The sequence below is a fragment of the Macaca thibetana genome, chromosome 5, assembly GCF_024542745.1.
Source record: "Macaca thibetana thibetana isolate TM-01 chromosome 5, ASM2454274v1, whole genome shotgun sequence".
NCBI lineage: Eukaryota > Metazoa > Chordata > Mammalia > Primates > Cercopithecidae > Macaca > Macaca thibetana.
Genome location: NC_065582.1, coordinates 95,467,802 through 95,485,272, shown reverse-complemented (window position 1 = coordinate 95,485,272; position 17,471 = coordinate 95,467,802). Strand labels below are relative to the sequence as shown.

Below are 17,471 nucleotides of genomic sequence, written 5' to 3'. Positions count from 1 at the left end.
CCTCCCCACCTTCCTTTCCCCATCCTTCCCTCCCTCCCCACCTTCCTCTCCCCATCCCTCCCTCCCTGCCTTTTCTTTCTTTCCCTGCCTTTGCTTTCTTTCCCTGCCTTTGCTTTCTTTGTTTCCCTGCCTTTTCTTTCTTTCCTTGCCTTTTCTTTCTTTCCCTCCCCTTCCCTCTCTGATGGTCTCACTCTGTCACCCATGCTGGAGTGCAGTGGCATAATCTCGGCTCACTGCAAGCTCCGCCTCCTGGGTTCACGCCATTCTCTTGCCTGTTGCTCTCAAGTAGCGGGGACTCCATGGCCATTTTTATTTTATTTTATTTTATTTTATTTTTTATTTTATTTTATTTTATTTTTTATTTTATTTTATTTTTTTTATTTTAGCGGAGATGGGGTTTCACCGTGTTAGCCAGGATTGTTTCGATCTCCTAACTTCGTGGTATATCTGTCTCAGCCTCCCAAAGTGCTAGAACATTTTTTTCTTATAATCTCGGGCTGTGGCGAGTTGGCCCAAGTGTTGTGGGACATTTTAGGTGTCAGGGACATAAACTACTCTCATTTGTCTGCTGTGTGGAGTCCCAGTTACCAGAACACCAGCCATTGTGTGTTCTTTCTAGTTTTCAGGTAGCAGAAAGAACAAGAAGAAATGTTGCACAAACCACCCTGCTTGCATCACATTGGCCAGAATTAGTCACATGTCCATGAAGCAAGCCACAGTGCCTGAAGTAGGACTACAGATTTTCTTTATTCTCCATAGTGGTAAAATACAAACAATTAGAGAAGAAGAGAACTCCTGTAGAGGACAACTAGCAGTAACCTACTCTACTAACTGTCCATTTACTGCTTCATTTTGCTCTAAGATAACATACAAACAGTGAAACTAAAATATGTTTTCAAAATTAGAAATTGTAAGTACTTTAGATAACTAAGATTAAAGAAATGTTACAAATACCACAATATCAACATAGTTATAGAGGAACATGAAACTTAGTACTGATTTTCTGAATATCCAAAATGAAAAGAAGTACCTCAATAATTGATTACATTGTTTTTTTATCATTTTGAAAAAGGCACCACTGAGACAAAGTTCTTTGACCCTGAATAATTACAAAATTTATCTCATGGTAATTTTTAGGGAGAAAACTGTATATTATGGTTGACAATATTCCTATAACAGGTGCAGTGATTTTATAAGCTACTTATAGTGTCTTTGAATAAAAGTCAAAATGAAAGCATTATGAAGGCTGTTTTGTGAGTCTCTGAGGAAAAATGATTCCAAAAAAAAAAAACCCCTTTGGGTATTCTGGCTTATATACAAGGAGAGATTTTAGCCTGCCCAGAGGGCTGGGTGGACTACATACACTATGAATGGTTATCTGTAAATATGACTGTTGCTGAAAGATTTCTGAACAAGTGTAGGAAATTAAGGAATAGATTATCTAATTTTCTGTAGTCTGCCAGCATGTTTCAAATCAATCGAGCTCTCTTAACACCAGGTGTTCTCAAAAGTGAAAAGGGCCTATTTGTTAGCTTTAAGAAGACAAAAATGGGAAAAGATAAAAGAGGTGGAAGCAGAAACCAATTTGCTAAATTTACTAAATTAGACGGTTTATTGAAAAGGTAAGTGAATTTCTCATATCAGTCATAAAGAAGCTATTTTTGCAATGAAATGTGTGTTTATATCGAAGTCAGAAATTAGTTAGTGAATAACTCCCAGTAAATGTGAGATTATTAATTTCAGCTAAATTATGTGTTCTTAGAATTTTATCTTTTCAGGTAGTTTTATGTAGATTATATCTGTTAAAATTTTATTGGATGTAATTTACGTGGTTTACAAACAATAAATTCCTGAGACTAGATATGATAAATTTATAGTTTGTTGAATGTTTTGTTATTGAGGAATCTCAGATGGGTCCTCAGATGGCAAGGAAAATAAACTCATGGACCCTAAGTTTTTTAATTACTTTTATCTAATTTTTGATATGGTGATAATTAAAAGGGAGATGATAAGAAATTGAATTATTAAGCATTGTTAAATAATATGATGCATTAATAATGCATAAGTTATGCTCCTGAGTTGCGTTGCTTCAAAGTATAAAGCAATTTTTAGATTTAATCAAAACTCTTTAAGGAATTAATCTTTGCTTTTAGGGAGCACTATAGATTGACATCAGAAATTTCTCTTATTTCCATGTAGGAAGAACCTTTTGTGATGGTCTCTGAAAATGTCTTGGGTAAGCCGAAGAAATACCAGGGCTTCTCCATTGATGTTTTGGATGCCTTATCTAACTACCTGGGTTTTAACTATGAAATTTATGTAGCACCGGATCACAAATATGGAAGCCCACAAGAAGATGGGACATGGAATGGCTTGGTAGGAGAGCTTGTCTTTAAGGTAAGAATTAATTTATTTATTTGTCTCATACCTAAAGGTTCAATTATTTGTCTCGTACCTAAAGTTTCAACAGTAACACCTTGAAGCTAATTTCATATAAAATAAGTGCAATGTGTTTAGGTTGGTTAAGCATTAGGTGGTGGAGTTGAGCACAAAAGTCTCACTCAATACTATTTTATGAACTTTGTGGAAAAAAAAGTAAATGACAAAATAGACCAAATGTTAAAGTATATCCTGTGGTAGAAGAGGGTTTAGAGGAAGGCCTTTTCTTTGCTCAACTTATACCCCAAAAACTGTATATGATACATGATGAAATCACAATGTAACATACACACGCAATTAGTACTATTGTTTTCTTTTTTTTTTTTTTTTTTTTTTTTTTTTTTGAGACGGAGTCTAAATGTGATGTTATTGGAAAAAAAAAATGCACTACTTAGAAACTAATCATTTCATTTTGGAATCTAATCAAGATAGGTCTATACATACGTATATATTTTTCTTTGTTCTTTCAATTCTCAGAAAGGTGTTTAAAACCTGTGTCTTTCTTCAGTCCTGTCAGAATCTGCTTCAGTTTCTTGAGGCTCTGTTATTAGGCCCATAGACATTTATAATTATTAAGTTTTCCTCATAAATTATTGACTAGTTGGGTTTAAGTTTATAACTTACTATTTGGTTTATATGTATACTATTTTTTTCTCTGTTACTTCTTTTCCTGTTTTTCTTGGGGTTAATTAAATATATTTCAGTACTTGATTTTGTTGCTCTTGCTGCCCTTTTAGTTGTCTCCCTTTGTATTTTGGTTCGTGGTTAGTCTAAAGGTCATAATATGCATTCTTAACTTACCACATTCTGTCTAAAGTTAATATTGTACCACTTCATATAAAAAGTAATAAACTTTCAGCAATATAATTTTATTTACACTCACCCTATCATTTTTGCTATTATGGTCACGTATTTATATTTTATTAACCTCATACCAAATATCATAGTTTTTTATTTAAATAGTTATTATCTTTTAAAGGTACAAAAAGAAAAAAAAGACAGTTACTAGGATATAATCACCTATTTACCATGTCTGGGGCTCTTTATTCCTTACATATATTTGAGCTCCCATTTGGTATAATGTACCTTCAACCTGAAGAACTTTCTTTAGAGTGTCTTGAAGTGCAGTGCTACATAGGTAGCATATATTCTCAACTTTTGTCTACCTTGAAATGTCTTTTTTTAACCCTCATTTTGAAATGATATTCTTACTGGACGTCAAACTCTGAATTCACAGGGTTTTTTAATGTTCATCATTTTAAGGTTGTGATTCTATCACTTTTGCCCTCTATTTTTTCTGGTGAGAAATTAGCCATCATCTGTATCCTGATTCTTTATATGTAATGTATTTTTGTATGTGTTGGTGGCCGTTTTACAATTTTCTCTTCACTTTTTGGTGTTTAGAAATTGAACTGTGATGTTCTAGATATGATTTTCTTTGCATTTATTGTGCTGGGAATTCACTAAATTTCTGGGATAGGTTACATTTAGTAAATATAGGGAATTATTTCTTCACATTTTTTTACCTTCTTTCCTTTCTCTTCTTGATTTGAGGCTCAAAGAATATTCAAGTTAGATCACGTAATGTCTCCTAAGTCACAGAGGCCTTGCTTCTTTTATTAAGATATTTTTTACTCCCTGACCTTCAGATTTAATAATTTGTCTTGATCTGCCTTCAAGTTTACTGATATTCTGCCATCTTCAATTTTTTTTTAAGTCCATTCAGTAGCTTTTTCATTCTAGATTGCTTATTTTTTCTTTCTGGAATTTCAAATTTTTGAAATAAATTTTGTGTTTCTGCTGAGATTTCCTATCTTTTTTATCAGTTTTGACTATCTTAAAAGTTCATGATCACATTTATAATGGCTTCTTTAAAGTCCTTGTTTGCTAAAATGTCAACATCTTACCATCTCAGAATACATTGCATTTTCCTGGTTCTTCACATTTCTGGTTACATTTGATTATATATTGGACTTTGTGGTTGATATGTTGTTAAGACTTGTGATTATATCTCTGAAATTGTATATTCTGAAAAGGATTGATTTTCGTTTCAGTGGATAGTTAAATCACTATCTGTTCCTCTTGAATTCGTGAGATTTAGCTTTAAACATTGTTAAGTCTATTTGATGTAATCTTAGTTCCTAGGGCAAATCCCTTGGTTTTTGTAATCCACACATTTCTAAGATACAGCCTTCTGGAGTTTCTGGGGAAAGTCTGTGGTTTTCCTCAAGCCCTTCTGACTTAGAGGAACTCAAAATTCAATCTATATCTTCCCTGTCATAGGCAACAATTGTAATCCCCTCTTTAGCACGTTTCGCCTTCTAGCCATTACTGTTTGCTAATTTTCCTAGGATCTCTCCCATATATATGCAGTTTAGGGGTCAGCTAAGGATTTTAGAAAGCTTATACACAGATTTTGGGGTTCACTCCTCTGTGGCATCCTCCTCCTTGTGTTTCGCTTTTCAATTTCTGGGAACCCTAGCTGATTCAAACTCCATCCTCTGACTAGTTAATAAGGCTGACTTTCTGCTTGAGTGCTGTCCACCCCATCCCAGCTGAACTGAAGTGGGTCCTCAATGACTAAGCCTTATAAAGGAGGGCTCCACCCAGTGCAGGTATTATTTTCGAGGATACCCTGCAGTTTCTGCCTGCTTTGGGTTCCTCTCCAGTCCTTTCTATATATATATATTTTTCAATTTGATCCTGAATTTTCAATTTTTATTCTTATAGGACTAGTCCAATAAAAGCTAGTACATCATTGCTAGAACTGGAATAATTTCTCAAATGCTTTAAAGTACTCAGAAGGCTAAAGGATCTAACCTAAATTGTTTGCAAGGAATGGAGAAGAGTAGAAATAAAAGGTTTCTTAAGGCAGTGGTAGGGAAAATAATAAAGCTATTTCTATATTCTATAAAATCCTAATGAATTTGGTCTATTTAATACATAAGTTACATACAGAATTTTATTGCCAAAGCATTAATATCATTATTTCTAATAGAAAATGGGCAATCATCAGTCCTCATCCTTCTTATTAAAACCACACCACTTCATCTTCTATTCTTTTAAAACTCACAAATTCAGTGTTCTACCTTTATATTTCTAAGGACTCTTTCCTGATCTAAACCCAGATTAGCAATTATGTTAAAATTAGTGTAAAGAAAAGGCATTATACAAATTTATTCTATATAGATAGTGGTTAAAATCCTTAATGAGTTATTATGCTAATAAACTACACTTGCTAGATGCAAATTAAACATAAAAAGCATTCAAATTAGTATGTTGATGTTGTTTTTAATTTGTTTTATGTGCTTGCACTAGTTAGTTTAATTTTGGAGACTTGCTTTTTCACCTATAAAATGAGGAGTCCAAGTATGTTAATGGTAAGATCACTTCCAAATACTCTGTTTCGAAAATATAAGTTTATTGTATAACAATCATACACAAGAAATAAAATGTTTTACATAAACAATTTCACTGTATTATTTACATGTAAGAGCATGTCATCATTGTATGATAATTTATAGTTTAGCTGGAGTCCTTTTGCAAAAAAAAAAAAAAGAAGACACATGATTTTTAGACAGAAAAATTATAAAACTGTTCACTGGAACTAGGTTTTTATTTTGTTCAAGTGGATATTTAGTCACTCTGACTAGTCTTTAGGAAAACTATTAAGCAGGTGGAGGAGAAGAAACCTACAAAAAAGACTTGGAGTAGATAGAGACATTAAAAGAAAATTGAGAAAATGGGTTGTCATGAATGCCAACAGAAAATAACATTTCAAGAAGGAAAGAGCAGGCAACGTTAGAAAATGACTATCAAGTTAAAGGTATATAATGTTCCCTTAACTGTATTCTGACTGTTATCAGTAGAGCTATAAGTTCTATTTTTTAACAATTACAAATGTTAATTCAATTACATAAATGATACTTTAATAAAATACCATAAAATAATTTAACTTTCCCAGAAAATTAATCGTATTCAAACTTTATGAGGTGTATTTAGCCCTATCAAGCAAAATTACACTGTTGAAATGGCATAAAAATATTACTATGGAGTTCCAGAAAAGCAAGCTTATTATTGTTGTTATACCTTCTGATAATATAGATACTTTTGTGAATCTAAGTATATATTAAATAAATATTGCCAATGAATGTCTGTACAAAACACTAAGAATTCTAAAATTAACAGGATTAACTCATGTGTGCCTTTCTAAGGGGCTACCAAACTTAAAAGATTGTTTCACATAGTGCAGTTTTATATGTCATAATGATTATGCACAAACCATCACATTAAAGAAGAGTCAAAGAAGAAATGATGGAAAGTGAGCTCTAAATTCATATGATTATTCCACAGTGATTAGATCACACGTTAGAGAGTTTTCTCATTAAAACCAGAAGTCAGTGGTCCAGTACATACATACTTTTAAGGGAGGAAAATGCAGTCAGAGAGAGAGCGAATGATTGATATGATGTACATACGGAGTCTATTTAAAAACTAATAATATAGTAGAGTCTCCTCAAGTCCTTCTCTGCCTCACTACTTTTATAATTTTCTGCAACTAATGTGTTCTTAAAATTTATGAAAACACAAATCTGGCCAAAAGATGTTGAACAGATAAATGAGAGGTATCTTCTGCTTAGTACAGGAGAAATATTTAAGGGTGAGTTAATGTAACTGAGAAATTACTTTCTCCTAGTTTAGAAGGGAAGAGAGGCCCACAGAGAACTTTATATAAGAAATAAAAAATGTATCAAGTTTAGGATAGAAGTACCAAAAAAAAATTAAAAACAAAGATAACTCAGTTAGATACAGTTGGATGTTTGATGATATAGTTTCTTCTTTCACTGACTTTCACGTCAGCAGCTTTTAAAGTGGAGTATTTGGGGGTACCAGACTTTCCGAGGGGCAAGCCAGTATATTTGGCACAGAAAAATTTCAAGGAGTTGAGTGACATTTTGAAATAGAAACTAAAAACTTCCTTTTTCATATATTTGTTTGAAAAAGATTTCTATAAAGTAAAAAAATACAGAAATTAAATCTTAATGCTAAACTGTATCTCATTTAAACCGTAATTAGAATTGACCCATGGATATCTACATTATTTTTTAAAGACTCTATCCATAACATTGTAAGCTACATTTGTAATAAAATTTCATTTTTATGGACACTGAATCCATAGATTGTATACTAATCAAATCATGACTCAATTCAGAAAAAAATGTTTTATATCTAAAACTTTATAGTCACTGGTTACTTAATAAAGATTGTAATTTTAATTTGCATGCAAATTTTTGATGCAAAAGTACTTTGGTGATCAAGAAAAGATTTTCAAACATACATTTCTATTGTATTTGAATTACAATTTTGTGAGAGTAGGGCAGAATATAAATATAGTTCAAGCATAAAATCAAATGCTATAAATATTCTACCTATTAAAGCATGAGGTCAAATCACTATGATATTCAGAATCTAACAGATATATTTTTAAAAGTGACTTGACAATTTTATTTTATCAATATTTACAACACAATATACATAAGTCAGTGCCAGCGCCCACTCAGGAAAATGAAAACCATTCCTAGAATTTTGAAAAGAGGGAAATTTAGTATGGTGGGTTGATCACAAAGGTGCTAGAAGGAATCAAAGAGCAAAGGATGAACAGAGTAGGACACTGGAAAAGCAAAAGGAAAATAGTAAAATACAGATAGCAAGTGCTACTGATGTGTCAGTTGATTTCATCTACCAGACATATTCCCCTTGATCAGACCTGGAATTCCCAAAAAGTTGCTGCCTGTGCCCTAGCTGCTGGGATCAAGAATCGCCTACTGCCACTGCTGCTGCAGCCACTGAAATAATCATTTAAAGCAGAAGGCTCTTCTCTTTCTCTTTCTGTCTATCTTCAGTGGTTTCCCTCTGGTGGAAATTATGGAGAAGCCAGATAGCAAAGGAGCCTGGGAAATCTGGTTTGCAGATTTCCATCCCTATAAAGCTCACAGTATATAGTGGAGTGGAAAGTGGTAGGTATGGATTTAAGAGAAAACAGGTAATGATCAGTACTGTCTGTAAATTGCACCCTTTACAATTGTCTAAAGGATTGCAAAATTAATATGTTAATTATAAATGTGGAGAGATACATACTTAAAAAATTCCTTCGGGGGTTTTATGAAGAAAAAAGCTTGATGGTTATTACAATGGAAGATTTATTTTATACAAAGAACATGACTGGTAGTTTTGGATTGAAAATAATCTGTTCTTTCAGCCTAATTTTACCTGGGCATTTCCGCCACCTGGAAATTAAGTCTCTTCATGCTAACAGATTATCAAATGCTAAGTTATGTGACAATAATTTTACTCCCCAAGGAAAATAGATCTAACAATGGAATAAAGCCAGAACCCAGGAAAATGGAAAAAAGGAAGGATAAGTGGACTAAATTATAAATCTGTAAAATTAGGATAAAGTACTTATACTTAGCACATAACTATTTATAGTGATGTTTCCATGTTAAAGTATAGCACTATTGAGAGTCGTATCTCTCAATTTCTAAAATACTAATATAACACTAGGCTTTTTTGTCACTGCGCCCACCCACGTGGTTTGATGAGAGTAAAGAATGTTTTTGAAAGTAGACGTATAATATTGGAGTGTAATAAGATACCATTTAGTAATTATAATACCAATAACCTCATTTTCTGAGAAATAAAATGCTCCCAAGACTAAACAGAATAAATCAGCTGCACAGGGCTACACAGCTTTCCTCATTTTTCATGGTTGACAAAAAGTTTGGCAATTCTTTAGTTTTATTAGGTAAATACATTTCTATGATGAGTATTTTAATTCATCAATGCACTAACAATAGAAAGAATATATTTACCTGGAAGCTTTACAAATATTTTATTGTTTTGTTTTATTTTATTTTATTTATTTAGAGATGGAGTCCCTCTCTGTTGCCCTAGCTAGAATGCAGTGGCGCAATCTCAGCTCACTGCAACCTGTGCCTCCTGGGTTCAAGCGATTCTCCTGCCTCAGCCTCCCAGGTAGCTGTGATTACAGGCACCTGCCATCACACCTGGCTAATTTTTGTATTTTTAGTAGACACGGGGTTTCGCCATGTTGGCTGGGATGGTCTTGAACTCCTGACCTCAGGTAATCTGCCCGCCTTAGCCTTCTAAAGTGCTGGAATTACTGGCATGAGCCACTGCGCCCTGCCTATACATATTTCAAAATATATACCACTTAGCATGAGTTAATCACATGCCATGGTCAAAGTGCTATGGAGGGATGCAAGTGTGAATAAGACATAGACATTGATCATGAAAACGTTTTGTTGATGGCCTCTATGTGCTACGCTCTGTGCTAGGCACTGGAGATACAAAGATAAATAAAACATGGTTCTTGCCCTTGAAGAGATCTTGTCTTAATGAGAAACACAGAGGTTAAACTAGACACTTATAATACAGTGCACTAGGTGCAATGATAGAGAAGCACTGAGAAAGCAACAAGGAAGGTAGAGTAAAGATAAATTTCCTGAAGGAGGAGAAATACAGTCCGATGACAAAATAACAAGGAGTAATTAGGTAAAGAGGGATTGGCAGAAAGTGAAGGACATCTAGTGACAGCCACAAGAGTAGAAGTAAAGGTAGAAAGGTTAGAAATAGCATGGAAAGCAGGCCAAAATTTATGAGAATTTTGCAGCACTCCAAGCAAATAGTGACGAGAATCTATCCTACCATACAAATGTTGTGAATAAAATGAAAGATAGGAAATCAGAGATAAAAAGGAGGTAGGATAAACAGAATTTATTGACCAAAGTGAGGAGAAGGGAGAAGTCCGGAATAATTCATCGGTTCATAGTACAAATACATAAAAGGATGGTTGTGTAACTAATTGGGACGGAGATTGCTGAAAAAGATTTAGAGGAGGAGGACAGTTTAGAATAGGGTGAGTTGGATATGTAGCACTCTGAAACTCACTGTGAAAGTGCAATAGGAAGTATACATTTGGGAGTCAGCAACCTGTGGGTGGTAGTTGAAATCATGAAAGTACATCAGATTGCCAAAAAGAACACATGGAGTAAGAGGATCACTGGGCTAATCTTAGGATGAAACCCAAAGAAAGCTGTCACTTAAGAATTGACAAAAGAAGAGGAATTTATGAAAAAAATAAGAAAGTTTCAAAAAATAAGCTATGACTAGCAATGTCAGAACTATTTGAGATGTTGATAAGAACTGCCAAATGTTCACTAGATTGGCCATTTGGGAGTTGTTGGTTACCCAAGCCAGAACTCTTTTGGTAGCATAGTGGGAGAAAAAGCCAGACTGCAAAAGATGATGGGAAAAACTTGGATGTGAAAATGTGAAAAATGACATGCATATGTATTATTTTCTTCAGAAATTTTAGATGGAGAGCAGAAGAAAGAAAGAGATAATAGTTGGAAGGGTCATTGGTTTCGGTAGACTTTTTGTTTGTTTTTAAGTTAACAGAGACTTGAGTAAAAGTATAAGCTAAGGAAGAAAAAGAAAGAAGGAAAACTTAATAGAAAGCCAGTTAATATGTGAAGGATAAGTATCCCAGAACAGATTTGACTCCATCAAAAATGATTAAACTGAAAATTGATTTTGATGAGGTAAAGATGTTACTTTGATACTGACTATAATATGATGAGAATGTGTATGTTAATAATAGATAGGCAAGAGATTGGAAAATTTACAAAGATACTTTCTTATTCCTTCAAATTTCTTGATAAAAATTGGAGATTAGGTATGTTGACGGTGATAGGGACATGTATTATGTAACAGTCTACAGGATAGTGGTGAAGATTGAAATAGACATTGAGGAAAGGGAAAGTGACTGCTAAATCAGAACAGATAAAAGAATAGATCAGTGGCACTAAAGACTGAGCGGAGGTGTATATGAAACTGACACTTTTTCATTGCTGCTAGTTTACACAACGGTGTGACTTTCTTCAGCTGAGATTGAATGCCCAAGTCTAGGAGCAGAGATGAAAACATTCATATCAAGATTGAGACATGGTGGATAAACTTGGTAAGGGAATTAAGTGAGATGAAAGAAGAGCTAAAATGATCAAGGAAGCATAGCCATGATCAGAGACATAAACTTGGATAAAATTTTGGAAAAGTTAATAAGATCAAATGAAGTTGAAAAACAGGTGAAGTATGAGTAAAGAAATGAAAGAGTAGGTTAGAAAGAGATAACCAGAGACTGAAATACAAAAGTTCTTAGAATTTGACCTTGACATTCATGGCAGAGTGTTAGAGAAGATAAAGGAAACAGGTTTAAAATAGCTCAAAATGGGGTGAGGGAGGGAGGGATGAATACGTGAAGCATAGGGGATTTTCGGGGCGGTAAAACTATTTTGGATGATACTGTAATGATGGATATGCTGCTGACATTATGCACTAGTCAGAACCCATAGAAAGAATGAACTCTAATATAAACTATACACCCTAGTTAATAATCATGTATTGATATGGGTTCATTGGCCAGGCAAGGTGGCTCATTCTGTAATCCCAACACTTTGGTAGGCCAAGATGGGAGGATCCCTTGAGGCCAGGAGTTTGAGACCAACCTGGGCAACATAGAGAGACCCCTACCTCAAAAAAAAATTTAAAAAAGAAAATTAGGCATGGTGGTGCATGGCTCTCGTCCCAGCTATTGAGAAGGCTGAGGTGGGAGGATCCCTTGAGCTCAAGAGTTGGAGGCTGCAGTGAGCTGTGATGACACCACTGCACTCTAGCCTGGATGACAGTGAGATCCCTCTCCAGTAACTATTGTAAGGTTCATTGATTGTAACAAATGTACCTCACCAATGCAACATAGTAATAATAGGAGAAATTATTCACACTGCCTGCTCAATTTTTCTGAAAACCTAAAACTGGTTTAGAAAATAAAATCTATCTGAATCATGTCCCAAAATGATTGTTGTAGGGAATATCTACATTGATTCTGAAATCTAGTAGCAGGTGGGTCAGTTTTTGTGTGAAGAGAAACATTTAGCCAGGTCTCAAAAGTTCTCAAAGAAGGAGGAGAAGATGCTGTTGTGAGGTTTGTCTGGTAGAGGTGGTAAGACCTCAGAAAGCACATGCAATTGACAACATAAAACAAGAATGGAGATAGCATACATAGAGTCTCATTAATAAAGAACAAAAAATGGCTTCCTTGAGTATCTAAGAAAGGCAAAATTCCATGGCCTCTAATAAATAGTGAAAATGATGGGAGAAAATTCCCACACCATATCAGTTCAAATTAAGTATGTATTTTGCCCAAGCCATGCTCAAGCTCTTGCTCTTTTTCTGTGCCTCCTGTGCTCATCCCACACCTGCTGTCTAGGATCCTGCACACTGGGTTATTGATGTAGCTGGTCATGACACTTGGCTGATGGAGTTCATTTCAATACCCTAGTAGCTAATATCAATAGAACTTTTGCTAATTTTCCAGTGTCCTTTTATTCATTAGGTGTTGACCTTTTATTTAAATCCCACATGGCCATTCAAAACATTTTCCACACTTTTCAAGCCTCGATTTCTAGTCTCTTCATTTTTTACACTCTCCTCATTTTCAGTTGTTAAACTCCATGGTTTACTGCAAAAGCTATTAGAATCTAGTTTAAGTCCCTTACGTTCTTAATATTCAACCTCAAAATCCTTCCATGATTCTCTCATCCTTAGCGACACCAAAGGTATTAGTTATGGATACTGTTGACACATTTAATACCCATGTGAGCCTAAAAGAGTTTTAAATCCTCTTTGAGTCACAGTGTCCACATCAGTGGAATGAAGCTATTGTGAAGTTGAACCAAGGAAATGAATTCAAGAATGTGTTGCAGGAAAAACAAATAGATCTTGTTGTATCTGTTGACTCGGATAGATTGCTAAAACCTTCCTCAGGTTCTGTGTTTTAAGAATATAATAAATCGGCCGGGCGCGGTGGCTCAAGCCTGTAATCCCAGCACTTTGGGAGGCCGAGACGGGCGGATCACGAGGTCAGGAGATCGAGACCATCCTGGCTAACACAGTGAAACCCCGTCTCTACTAAAAATACAAAAACTTAGCCGGGCGAGGTGGCGGGCGCCTGTAGTCCCAGCTACTCCGGAGGCTGAGGCAGGAGAATGGCGTAAACCCGGGAGGCGGAGCTTGCAGTGAGCTGAGATCCGGCCACTGCACTCCAGCCTGGGTGACAGAGCGAGACTCCGTCTCAAAAAAAAAAAAAAAAAAAAAAAAAAAAAGAATATAATAAATCCAACACATATTTGGAAGGTAGACTGATAGGATTTGCTGTGGGGAGGTGAGAGAAAAAACAAAGCCAACGATCTCTTCTAAACTCAAAACTTTTTAATTTTGTCTTTTCAGCCACAGCAGCAGCAAACAAAAACAAAAACCAAACACAGCCTTTGTTTCCATTTTCCCCAGCTCCCCTCACTATCTTGCTCCTAGCCACAATTATCTCTTCTCTGGACTGTAGTTGTAGAGATCCAATTACTCTTCCTTTCCACTCTTGACTGCCTTCAATATATTTTAACACAGCAGCCCGAGTGATCCAGTCATGTTCCTGCTGGAAGACTTTTGATGGGTTTCCATCCCACTCCGAGTAAAAACTGTCCTTAAAATTGTCTACATAATCTGCCCAATCAACTCTCTTTGTGATCTCTTTATCTCTCCCTCTGTCACCATGCTCCAAGCTTATGGTACCCCTTGTATTTCCTTATACTCATTGAACTTGGCCTTTTCCATTTCCATCTCTCCTATCTGCCTAAACTGCTGTCCCCCCAGATATTTCTCTGTCCACCTCATTTTTTTTCGGCATTTGCTTAAAAGTTATTAGAGAGGACTGCCATTGCCATCCTATTCAAAAGAACAGCTTCCATCCTTTGTGCTACCTCTCTCTCTTATTCTGTTTTATTGTTCTTTATAATGCTGATAATTATTTTATTATGTACTAAAGTCGTTCATTTGTCTTCCTCTGGTAAAATGTAAGCTTAAGTTGGGGAGAGATTTCATATATTTGGTTTACTACTGAAGCCTCAATATCTGGAAAATATTTGTACATAAAAGAATGAATGGTGGCCACGTGGCATACATTAGATAGTAACACTGCCCTAATTAATAACCATTCAATGGGATCTCACTGATCTTTATTAAAATCAATTAACCTACTATAGCCTACTAAATTTGAACTTTATGTAAAATGTTTTTATCTTTGTTGAAATACTACACTTTGAGCTTTTGTTCTTATTATTTTAAATATTTTGTCCATTAATTAAACAACTTGTTATATTCAGCCACTCTCACTTCAAGTTAATTGACAGTGGTATCATTTATTGGCACAGAAGAAATGAATGAAGGAAATATTTAGCCAGGAGTTGCAGAATGTAAAATCAAAACTACTATTTTAGAAATGAGTAATAATAGCCAGATGCTATTCTAAAACTTTACAGGTATTGACTCCTTAGATGCTCATAATAATTTGATGAAATAGATTGTTATTATGCCCATTATGTAGATTTAAGACATCAAGTCATAGAGAATTTAAATACCTTGCTCAAGGTCACATAGCTAATAAGTGGAAGAACCAGGATATTAGCTTAAATTGTTGGATTCCATTCTCTTAACAACTATGGATATACCTCTTTGGAGCTCTCCAAATGGAAAATGAAATAAGTAATCTAATACATAAGTCTGGAGTTTGAATGAGGATATAGAATGGGCACAGGCATTTGAGGCCAATCTGCATTTAGATGAAGTTTAAATTGCCCCTCTACCTTTCTTTATCCCTACTTCTCTTTTATTTTCAGTCTCTTTCAAATTCTTGGCTCCTTCCCCATTTCTTAAAAAAGGTATTCTCTATCTTGAAAATAACCTTCCCATATATTCTAAGCTAAATTAATTAGGTGTCTTTGGTTGCAAATGGCAATCCAATTGAAGTGAAAAGATAATTTAATTCTCACAAAACTGGCCTATTCAGGGATGAGATCCAGGCTCCTTTCATCAGGCCTTGGTATCGCTTGCTCCATCTCAGCTGTGTTTTCTTTGTGTGTGTGTTGCCCCAATTCTCAGGTAGGCTCTCCTCTCTTTGCAGTAACATGACTTTTAGTAGCTCTAGGCTTAGATTCCATCCTCTATCTATCCCAATATAAACACAAATTCTCTTTTACCTGCAGTTCCAATACAGAGCCTCAGCTTTAACACTCACTGGCTCTGACTACGAAGTACCGCATTCAAGAGGAGACAGTGCTCTCAATGCCAGGCCTACACCACTTGTCCAGGTGGAGCACAGAGAGTAGGAGTAGCTATATACAAAACACCTAGAGCAAGCCTTGTGGAGTAGTGAATCCCAAGGAAAAGTGGGATGCTGTTATCAGAAGAAGGGGAATTAGATACCAAACAGGAAAAACAAAAGATATCCTTCGTGGACTTGAAAACAATAGAATAAGTTACAAGGAAACTGTCAATAGTTACATGTACACAAACATTTAAATCAACAGTAATAAAAAGTCATAATGAACTAATTTACAAACAAAATGTTAGAAAATATTCGTAAAAGTGTAATGGTGACTTGTGTCACTGCTTCACTGCTACATGAAGAAGTCAAAATCAACAATACTAAGACCCCACTGAATAGATATAAAAGATATGAACTTAGAGTTTCAAAAGGAGAAACTAGTAGGCAGTATAAATCCAAAAGCAAATATATTGCAATGGAGAAAGGCAGTTAATAATTTTTTAGAAAGTTAAGTTTATGAAATATGTTTGGTTAGTGCTTTTGTAAACTAAAGCTATAGCTCTGTGTTATATATGCTTGGAATTATTTAATATGCTGTATTTCATAATAAAACATCACCAGAATTTGATGACATACTTGTCATCAATAATAGATTTGACAACACTGCAATTAACACAAAACACTGCAATTAACACAAAAGGAATTTAAAAGCCTAGCTTGAGACTGACCATATAACAGTTATACTAGCACTCATAGAGAGCTTACTTATTCCTGACACCATCTCACATACTATGTATTTATTACCTCTCAATACTCACAACAATAAGTACTACTATTATCCCAATGTTGCAGATGATGAAACAGAGAGAGGTGAAGTAACTTGCCCATGGTCACATAGCCAAGTTGTAGAGAATTAATGATTCAAATTTAGGAAGTTTGGCTCCAGGATCCAAGTGCTTATCTCCTTTACCAGTTTCCAGAGAAAAACAGAGTTTTAATATACGTTTTGTCTCCAAAGCATTTAAATAAACCCAGTTACATGTCAGTGAGAAAAACAATACTCAAACAGTTCAGAGCTGTTTTATTTTTTAAACCTGCAAATTTGAAAAAGGTTCAGATAGGAGTTCAGACAGAGTATGAGTAGAAGACAAAACATAAGATTATATACAGAAAGATTTGGGGTGTGATGTAAAAGATTTGCATTTCTAAACTTCTCAAAATTCACCCATCTTTCTCAAACACCTGTGTCTTCTTTCCACAAAAAAATTTAAAACTTTTAGAAAGGCCTGCAATCTACTCTACAGTCTGTATCTCACTTCCCTCTTGCATTTAATCACACTCCATTTAGATGACATTCAACTTTAATCTGCCTAGACTGCCTGTACTCACTTCATCATCCTAAATTCTCAACCCTAGCTAAACTTGCACTTTGTCCCATGAGACTTTCAAACTACTCCCATCTCTTAGTAATCTCGTCTTCTAAGAACACCTACTCCACTTCTTCTCAAATTACCTTTGTGTAATATTACACATCTATCTATATATATCTACATTTATAAATGTGTATATATACAATCTCAGGGAGAAAGAATGAGAGAAAGAGAGGGAGAGAGAGACCCTCTTCCCTGTTTTGGAAACCAGAAGGCTAAGGTTATGTTTACTTTGTATGCCAAGTACACAGCAGTATGCCCTAAATTCATCCATTTATCTGTACATGTTTTTGAATGCATGTTGTAATCTGGGCACTGTGCCTGGCATCATAGATACAAAGGAGTGGAAGATACTGTTCCTTGGC

The 17,471-nt window shown here is 35.0% G+C and overlaps 1 protein-coding gene across 4 annotated transcripts in view; it reads left to right on the top strand.

The window, feature by feature from the left end:
• Window positions 1-17,471, top strand: part of GRID2 (glutamate ionotropic receptor delta type subunit 2) — a 1,531,999-nt gene that overhangs the window by 1,157,122 nt on the left and 357,406 nt on the right. For all 4 annotated transcript variants that reach the window (XM_050790431.1, XM_050790433.1, XM_050790430.1 and 1 more), the window contains exon 10: window positions 2,200-2,397. In XM_050790431.1, the coding sequence (XP_050646388.1) occupies window positions 2,200-2,397 (198 nt within the window). The remainder of the gene's footprint in view (window positions 1-2,199; window positions 2,398-17,471) is intronic.